Here is a 10,520-nt window from a genome sequence, read left to right on the forward strand (position 1 = left end):
GAGTTTCGAAATGCCAAGAAGACTCTTAGATCCTACCGCGCCACCCGCAATTTTCTGATTTGGTCCCCATCTTACAATTTAAGTAAAACTATTAGCAAAGAAACAAGGACGAAGGACCTATGGACGATGTATGATATTATTGGACAATTCTACTTCCACAGTCCGTGAAAGTCTCTCTGCCCATCAATATGGCCTACGTCCATGAATTCCAAGCAGGCCTTGTTGATGTAAAAAGCTTCAAATGTATAATGCTCCAGACCGACACCGAAATTCAGGGTCTAAGCTTTTCTAGTAACTTTAACCCACCCGCAATTTTCTGATTTGGTCCCCATCTTACAATTTAAGTAAAACTATTAGCAAAGAAACAAGGACGAAGGACCTATGGACGATCTATGATATTATTGGACAATTATACTTCCACAGTCCGTGAAAGTCTCTCTGCCCATCAATATGGCCTACGTCCATGAATTCCAGGCAGGCCTTGGCGATGTAAAAAGCTTCAAATGTAAAATGCTCCAGACCGACACCGAAATTCAGGGTCTCAACTTTTCTAGTAACTTTTAAAATGATTGTTATTTAACTGGTCTCTCACAGGAAGACGAGATATATGGGTCTTCGCGCTACCTTTACCTTCATTACCATTTATGATTGGTACTCTACGAATTCAGACCACCTGACTGCCACACAGCGGGCATATCGCGCCACTGCACACCACCCTGTAGTTAATCGCCAACCTGAACGTATACAGACATGTTTCGTCTGTTGGAAAACCACGCATCATTCTTCCAAATGTCCAATGTGCGGCGCAAAACACCACGACAACACTAATCCAACGCACTATCTGTAGTAAAATGAGACACAATAATGTATGCTGCGGCCGCCGATCAATTAAAAACAAAAACTGTTATCCCTCTAGTACTAATATCACTGTTGATCACACTAAACAACACCAAGGTGATAACATTGTAGCATCTAGAGACCAGATTATCAAAAAGCCAATCCAAAACCCAAAACCTCAGAATGATCAATTGTTGAGTTTTGAAATTGGAATTCAAATATTCTTGATATTAAAGTCATCAGAAATATTAGCGGTAGAACCGGTAATCTAAACCAGGACTCCGCGTGCGAGAGAAACACTGAAGTAGAACCCCGAGTCTAGTGAATTAGAAAAAAAACAACAAATAAAGACTCAGTTCGGTTCTCTCAGACTAGGGACTTTTCCTAGCTGAGATAACCGCACTTGAGAAGAGGTCTATCTTATCTTTTTAGTCGTACCTTTCAGCTACTCTCTATACTCTACAACATGCTCATCGACGAGGGCGCTACCGTTAACTGATTTCTCTCGAAGAACTTGCCCACTAGTTGGCAGAAGATCATACGAGGATGAGGTATTCTGTTGGGCCTAGGGCTCACACGTCTTGATGCTTTCCTTCGACAGCTACTGACATATCAGATCCGTCTACAAGACCATAGACACAAACTCAGCCTTCTTCCTAAGCAACTAACATGCGAAATCTCTTACGGCACCCGCTCAAAACGTAGTCCTCACCTCAATGGTGGTTATCACGTATCATACGATACCTTTCGGTGACGCTTTACCGAGCTTCATCATTCACATCCATTGCATCCTCGGTAGCCTCCAACTCAAGCAAAACCCGGTTGCCATCGTCATATTCCTGTGGATACCAACCAACACACGCGTCCCTAAATCTATCTCTGTTCCCTCCCTGCCCTCTTCTGGCGCGGAATCAATCTGGCCCCCAACTGGCACGGACCCACTTCTGCTCTCTACTAGAACAAACCCTAATGTATCTACTAGCACAGATCCTGATGCCTCTCCTATTATTCCCTCACATCCTACCCCTGTTGCTGTTCCTCAGACTACCACGAAGACTTATGATGAATACCGCCGCAATAATGGCTACCAACCGAGAGCCTACATTGCGTATGGTAGCAAATGATCGAATCACCTTGACACACCAGCCGCCTGTCATGGTCACAATGGAAGCATGGATGTTGAACACAGGTGACTGGCTGCGAGCAAATGACATTTCTCGCATACAATCCAACAATTGACGTCTGTGCATCTGCATCTAACACTCAACTACCACGATTCGCAGGCTCGAAGCTGGTCTCGTCAACTGCTTCACAAAAGTCGATTATACGAACGAGCGTGTTTATGGTAGCCCTCGCTGGTCTCACATCAGCGACCTCCGATTGAACATTCGACTAGGTACTATCATTACTGCCCTCTTTTTCTTTTCTCACCACGGACATTTTGACATAATTTTGAATTCCGAAATGTCTTTTCAGTTACCCCGAGGTCACCAGTATAGTGCTGAAGATCTGTTCTAAAAGTCTAATTTCGGAATAAAAAGATAAGAAGAAGAAAAAAAATCCGAACCTCGCTCCGCCCCCCGAATTTATTTTCAGGGGCTTCTAGTTTGCCCGGCGAAATGTCGATGCAGAATACATCAGCCCCCACCAATGTGCCTGGCACACAATTCCCTTTACCCGAGGACTGGGCAAATATGCTCAAGTCTATCGCGACGCTCCACGACCTAGTAAAAACCTTACAAGAAAAAATCGTGGACCATGAATCCCGCCTCAGTACAGCGCCAAACAGCAACCGCACTAATGCATTTAAATTTGGTGTGTGAGCTCACTTCAAGAACCAACAAATGATGGTACTGCGATAACCACACCGGCAAAACGCTTGCGCACCAATGAGCAGCGTAACATTGAAGTTGCCAGCTACGATTCCAAAGTAGCTAAATCCACAAAACCGACTCCCAAAACACGACCAACCCCTCCAGTACCAAAGGTAACAGCCCACCCAGCAGTTTCTGAAGCTCTTGTCTCACAAATGACGGGTCGCCAGCTGCCGGAAAATCCTCTAGGCAATTGACGGATATAACTCCTGTCGGGCTCTTTTTCAAAGCAGTATTTCCAAATGGCAAGCCTCCCTCACGCTATACCTTCGAAGAAGTGTGGTGCTCCCACTCTATTTGGATCGTCACCAGGAGAAGGCAGATCAACTGGAAGCACGTGATGCAAATATCGACATGGAAATAAACAATATAGAACTTGTTGAGAGGGTGCTTCAATCAAAGCGTGACAACCCCACAACCCAGGACTCCGCACTCAACCCAACTGCCCCATCAGCGGTTTCCCGACTCTTGGACCGTTATGTACTTGTCAGAGGACGAACAATGTTAGGGCCTATGCGGATGACGCTTCTTAATCCACGAGGTCTCAATATAGATACTCTGATGTAATCAGATTAGTGTTTGAATGTTATATCGATTTTGGATCAGGTTGATGTCATGTGTGTGGTTGAAACCTGGCATCATGTGACTCTACTAAATCATGTACGTTCTTCCACGAAGTATGATATCCTACATAGACCGTACATTCTTCACACTGTGGTATTGTAATATTTTCCAAGCATCACCCATCGAAGTACCACCTCATCCATTTATCACCATATGCGGTTTTCTTCTCCTGCTTTGGTATTCGAGTGGCTGTATTCTACCTCCCATTCAACTTAACAGAGGCAGAAGTGCACACTGGCAACTTCCAACCAGATGTCGTTTGGGGTGATTTCAATTTCAAAGCTAGACAGTATGGTCACACATCCACGATCAATGGGCCCCGCAAAAAGACGGTAGAGACCACTATTATCAGTGCCTGGCGCCTACAGTACCTTCATACGGAAGGATCTACCGGTACAGGGCACGCGTTCTACAGGCGAACAACTGTAGCCTCTTTTCAAACATACCTTTTTGCGGATCATGGTATCTACGAGGACCACAAATTTGGTCTCGATCTTCAGGTGGTCCTAAATAAACCAATAATCCGTCTTCGGCGAGCGTCTCCGTCTCAATCACCCCCCTAGCACCAGAGTCTTCTATCCCACGGCTACAACCGGTGTTGCCACCGACTGAATCGTTTACACGACAAGACCCGCACCCTGTTGTTTCAAGCTGAGCTCCGTGAGCAAGCATCAACATCTGTTACGGTCATACCTGACAATACATGGACCGTCAAACGGATTGGAGCGCATACTCGATCGAATTGGTGAAACGTAGCGAACCCTGCCATTTCGGGATATCACTACTATGACACGTGGGTACAATGTTGCCCAGCACAACATCCGGATGTACAAGAATATCGCACATCAACGTTGATCACCGCGTCAGCCTTGTATACAGGGCGTCCAGGATTCGTGCGCTGTACTGAAGGATCACTACCAAGATTCCTTCAACTCAACTAATTCACACGTCATTCTCCCGGACACAGCACCAACACCTCCATCAAATGCAGTTATTCACTCGGAGATTGTTTTGGAGGCAATGCTGCGCTATCCAAACAAGGGTCCTGGTCCAGATGGTATCCATATCCTTCTTCTTAAAGTCACACTAGAACGATCCACTGAAACCCCGCGCCCTGACTCTGACAGTCCACTTATTAGCATCTTGACCGAGGCGTTCTCGGCTCTCTTAATGGTGTAAATTTCGGTCTCTTAAGGCGATATTAAAGTCTTAGAGCAGTTAAACGTAATAAAGTCTTCTAAAGCTCAAATGAAATTAAAGTAAAATAAACGTAATTAGTCTTTTAGTAAAGTTAGGTTTGCCTCGTGAAAACAGCAATACTCTGAGGGATTGTGAGGCTGAGACATTGCCTATATATAATCCTCTCAGTACTGTTTTCGCCGAAGGGATTTTATTTAGTGTTTTGTTGTCGCTCTATTTAGAAACTATGGTATGTTTTTTCGGGCGAATCCGAGAGACTCATAAAATCCTATCTTTAGAAAAAAAGTAAAAAAGAAAGAAAAATACTCTTGATGTCTCTAGTTAATATCTTAACCAACAACTAGCCACTTATCAAGAATTACCGACTAGCCTTCCTCAGACTGGCACATCTGGTTGGCTGAACGGAGGTTAAACTAGGTAACGCTAATAGTCCCTAGAAACCTATATTCGGTTGAGCCATCTCGCTACCGAAGTATTCAGTTATAAATAGATTTGGAAGTTAACATTTTTCTAGTCCAAATCATATCTTTAGCATTTTAATCGGGCCTTTTAATGGCCTTATCCAAATATCTGATATGTAAAATGGAAAAGGTATTTAATTAGTGAAAACCGTTAAAAACAATTTTAGGAAACTTAAGTTCCTCGCACTATTAAGAGTACGTTTCTAGTTTACGTACTGCTTAAGAGTACGTTTATAACATAGAGTCTAATGTGGAGGCCCGGCTATTACAATGGTTGGTACCTTCCCTAAAGCTCTTAACTATACTCTCTTGACAGGCCATCTGAAGATAGCAGGCACGGATATTGTATCTACTGCCGTTTTCCGACCGATGGCCTTAACGCAGATTGCTCAGCGCCTTTTTGAGAAGTGCTTCCTACAGCTGATAACAAATTACCCTGGATCAACCGCCCATGCAACTCAAGCTGAATTCTTAATCACGCTACTCTTGTCATACTCATGCTCTAGCCGCGATGCCTGAAATGACAATGTGTATTTTGATACCACTAAAGCATACGATAAAGTGGTCCTTCAGCTGTTGCGCCACACTGGAATGCCAGAAATCTGAATCGATTGTCTCCGTGCATTTTTCGAGAATGTCTCCACACGGGTGGCGTATCGTGGAAAGCTTTCACCTCTATTTCATAGAACGAATGGCATGCTCCAAGGTTTGTTTGTCTGTACACATAGCCATTACGCTTGCGCAATTCCGGCCAAAACTTCTTTGCTTCTACCTCTTTGTAGATGGCAAACGCATCCAGGCTCCGCAGTCTGTTCTGCTGCAACCCTTCCTAAACGCGATCGATGAATAGGATCGTCAATCCGGTCTAGAACAAGGGGTTCTTCTGCATATCAAAGGGCATCTCAGCACGCTAACGCTAGTAGGCTTCCCAAATGCGAACGCTCTCAACAGGCGCCTACTCGTCCCTCCCATGCCCATGGCGGCGGAACTCTCTGACATATGCCCGGGGCCTGACAAATACTTAGGTATCAATTGTTCCAGGGCATAGCCGGTATTCGACTTTGTAAAACACATAAACAACCTCGTGGCAGCATTACTCCAGGCTATAGTGTCCTTCCTGGCGTATGAGTTTCATGGATTCAGCTTGAGCCATCCGCGAAATCGGTTGGAAATATTTAAGACATTCATTCTTTCAACGGCCACCTGTGGTCTAAACATCATTGCACTCTATCTATTTAGTATGCCGCGTTAAAGCTGCTGTCCGAGCGATATAACTCAGAATTAATTTAAGCAGCAGCCATAATAACAGGCACTATATTTCCAAAACTCCCGTACCAGCGCATACGGCTTCTTTGCTTCTGCCGTTTACTTCCAGCGCGCCAATTTGCGGAGTACTTTGGTGGCTGTCTGGGACTACACCTTGACTCGATCAACAGTACAAACCCTTTCGCCCTACTTACGAGATCCTCTTGGATCCGTAACAGACCTCCGGACAAATTCCCGTTCAGTATTTACGCTTATCTAGAGTCAAAGGGCGGGTGCATACCTAAGCACAAAGAACTCGGTAAGCTCTACGACCAGATCCGTCACAATATCACTCAGCGTCTCACAACTAAGGAGATAGCAGGCAAGACTCGCCATCAATACTAATATCGACTTATAAGGGGAGAACTTCCCATCACGAATCGGGACCAATCATCTCATGATAGCTTTACCCATTGCCGTGAACACACAACAATCCGCCTTTGTGCCATGATAGGGAGGATAATATTATTTATTTCAAAAGAGATAAGTTACAAGTGGAGTTGACAAGGGGGCTCAATAGAGCATCCATGCTGCGGGCAATAACTTTTGGCACTCGTTCATGTGTGCAGCGAGCCTCCCGCTTGGTACGAAGATAGTGGATTAAAGCTGCTTTCGTAGAGTCTGAATAATGTTTGGAGCGTGGGTCCATAGTTTCATCAAACTGCCATTTCCACATAAGTGTTGCATGTCGTTTCACCTGGGCAACAGCGTCACTAGGAACACAAAGGCGGACGAAACTGGTGGAACTCCCGTGGCGATTTAGTTGCGAAATCGGGTTGGACGGGAGATACCAAAGGAAGTGATGGCGATTGAGGAGCGGTTGGGCGTGCCAGTAATTTTCAAATTCTGATTGGGATGGATGCTTGCCGTTTGGAAAAATTGCCCAAAAGAAGAGCCATACCGGAGTTACGTCATCCATTTCGTGGAGAATTTTGTCCGGCATCGGGCGGCCCATCACTTTCGTCAAAAGGTGTGTGGGTACTGGCGGCTGCAGTAGGGGTTGAGAAGCTGGTGTGGTCGGACGTTTTTTGGGGCTCGGTTTTGCGGGTTTGTCCACTTTTGAGCAGTAGCTGGGAGGCTCACTGCTGCTATTGGGTGCTTTTGGTCGCGGTCTTTTTGCTGACGGGGCAGGCGGGCTTGTGGAGCCGATTCGGATGGTGTGGGGTGTGCCTTCATTTAGAGGTGCACAGGTTTGGATTTTAGGTCCCGGAGTTCGGATTCGAGGTTGTTCGTTTAGAGAGCATTTGATGCATGGTTGATTTCCATTGGGCGTCAGCTAAAGGCTTCTTGGAAATGGGCCCATCATTGTTCGGGTTTGGTAGAGCCGGTCCTGACTCCTGAGACACTCTCAGAACACCTTCCGGCTTTTGTTTGAGATTGGCCTGTAGAGTATTGACCTGGGCAGAGAGGTCTGTGATAGATTTTTGGAAGTCCAATTTCCATTGGTCATTGGGCAAGGAGTCCTGAGTGATGAACGTCTTAGTTGGGGGGTTGGCCTGGCCCAACATTTGTGGCTGTGGGTTCCAACTGGATTTTTTTATTTTGAAATAAAATAAAATCTACATTCCAGGTTTAGTATGTGACTTATTGGTGGGGTCTGTGGGTTTTTGAAATTGGGTAGTCAGTTTTACACTGGTGACATGCGGGTCACCGAGATTTACGTTTCTGAGACGGAAATGTGCGTCAATTGTCCGTCGTGAAAAATAAATATGGGGGAGTCAACCAACACGTTCCTGTTCAAATTGCTTAACTATCGCACTGATGAATATTTCTATCCCAATCAGTATTTGAAAAATACTGGCATGCCCAACCAGCCCTCAATCGCCACCACTTTCTCTGGTATATTCCGTCTAAATCGGTATCTCAACCAAATCGCCGCGGAAGCTCCACCAGTTTCATCCGCCTTTGTGTTCCTAGCGACTCTGTCGCCCAGGTGAAACGACATGCAGCACTTACGTCGACCCCCGCTCCCAATAACATCCCGACGCTACGAAAGCAGCTTTAATTCACTATCTCCGCACCAAGCGGGAGGCCCACTGCACACATGAACGAGCGCCAAAAATTCTTGCCCGCAGCATGGATGCACTACTGAGCCCACTTGTCAACTCCATTAACGCAGACATCTTCCAATCTACCGCGGACCGTCTCCAGAAGGCTTACCAAGCAAAGTATGATGCAAACCTCTTCTCACTTAACCCGCGAATCCCGGTAAACGCTAAAGAATTAGCGCGTGCGGAACCCGGACGACTTCATATACTAACGGTCTCCCCGACACAATCATCCGACACGATGGATAGCAATACGCAGCCTCAGCTTTCCACGACGGATTCTTCGACGAAAGGCAATGATATAGAAATGGCTGACATTGTCAAAGAGGAAAGCCCAGTAGTATTGACCGATGATGAACAATGTTAGGACCAATGAGGATGACGCTCTTCAACCCACAAGGACTCAACATGGACAACGCAGCACATACAGATAAGTGTTTGAACGTTATATCGATTTTAAGTCAGGTTGATGTTATGTGTGTGGTTGAAACCTGGCATAACACCACATTTCTTAATCATATACGCTCGAACACACGCTATCATATACTACATCACACTACACGGCATAATATCTTACACCCTTCACACTGTGGTATTGGTATCTTTTCCAAACACCACCCATCGAATTTTCAACTTGTACACTCTTCACCGTACGCGGTGTTCTTTGTGTGCTTTGGCGTTCATATGGCCGTGTTCTACTTTCCACTCAAATCGCTTACTGAAGAAGACGTCAGGCGATACATGAATCCCCCCGAGATTGGCGGTTTCCAACCAGATGTCGTGTGGGGAGATTTCAACTTCAAAGCCCGGAAGTATGGCCACGCATCTACAAATCACGGACTACGTATGAAAACGATTGAGACTACTCTGCGTAATACGTGGCACTTGGACTACCTCTATGCTGGCGGCTCAACTGGTACTGAACATGCGTATCATCGACCTACCACCCCTGCTTGCGTACCAACGACGGTCTCCGCGCCAACCCTGCATACCGGGTACCGATGACACAGGCGCTACCCTCGCTGGCTACTTTGAGGCCCTATTCAACTCTACAAACCCGTACGTGGTTCCACCGGATACCGAACCCTCTCCTGATGTCACTTCCACCATACGCCCTGACGATGTATTGGAGGCAATACTACGCTATCCCAATAAGGGACCTGGCCCCGACGGGATCCACATCCTCCTCCTGAAGGCCGCAGTGGAGCGCTCTACCGAACGCCGGACATTAGGACGCCCTGACGCCAATAGCCCACTGATTAGACTCCTGGCCAAAGCATTCACTGAGCTACTGAAGGCGGGTACCTTCCCCGCAGCCCTGAACTGCAGCCTCCTGACAGCGCACCCAAAGAAAGCCGATGCAGATATCACCTCCCCCGCCGACTTCCGCCCCATCACGCTTACGCAAATAGTCAGACGCATCTTTGAAAAGTGCTTTCTTAATCTGATTACGAGCCACCCTGGCTCTGCTACCCATGCTACCCAGGCTGGCTTTAAATCACGGTACTCCTGTCATACCCAAGCACTTGCCGCCATGGAATCTGAGACACAGTCAGAAGAGGAGTGGAACGACGTCTGTCTGGACATAACCAAGGCATACGACAAGGTCGCTCTCCCACGCCTATGGGTACTTCTGCGTCACGCTGGAATGCCTGAAAACTGGATCAACTGCCTCCGCGCGCTGTTTGGGAGGGTCCCTACCCGAGTGACATACCGCGGCACGCTCTCGTCTCTATTCCATAGAACGAATGGTATCCTACAAGGCTCAATCGTCGGCCCCCAGCTCTTTATTATCTACATGGATTACTTAGCTGTCACGCTAGCACAATTTCGGCCCAAGCTCCTCCGCTCTTATTTTTTTGTCGATGACACACGGATCCAAGCCCCTCGATCGGTTTCGCTCCAGCCCTTCTTAGATGACATTGATGCGTGGGGTCGCAAATCTGGTCTCGAACAGGGTGTCATTAAACCCCGAGTACGATCTACCGACTTGCGACACGCGGCGCCAACCCTCCGTATAAATGGTGAGCTTATCACGCCGACGCTTGCAGACGCAGCCACACATGCCGAACCGAAACACTCCAAATACCTGGGATTCCCACTCTCTCACGGAGTACCAGGAATCAACCTCGCTAGACATGTGGAATCCCTGGTTGCAGCATTGTCACTGG

General features: G+C 46.7%; 1 protein-coding gene across 1 annotated transcript; it reads left to right on the plus strand.

Moving 5' to 3' along the window:
- Nucleotides 1–2,456: 2,456 nt before the first annotated feature.
- On the plus strand, nucleotides 2,457–4,514 carry SARC_01214 (hypothetical protein; the record flags this gene model as incomplete). The annotated part of the gene is made up of 3 exons (XM_014305061.1): nucleotides 2,457–2,652; nucleotides 3,555–3,797; nucleotides 4,303–4,514. The coding sequence occupies 3 exons, from the start codon at nucleotides 2,457–2,459 to the stop codon at nucleotides 4,512–4,514; spliced, it is 651 nt and encodes a 216-aa protein (XP_014160536.1).
- Nucleotides 4,515–10,520: the final 6,006 nt, after the last annotated feature.

The sequence above is a fragment of the Sphaeroforma arctica genome (genome assembly GCF_001186125.1).
Source record: "Sphaeroforma arctica JP610 unplaced genomic scaffold supercont1.47, whole genome shotgun sequence".
Classification (NCBI taxonomy): domain Eukaryota; class Ichthyosporea; order Ichthyophonida; genus Sphaeroforma; species Sphaeroforma arctica.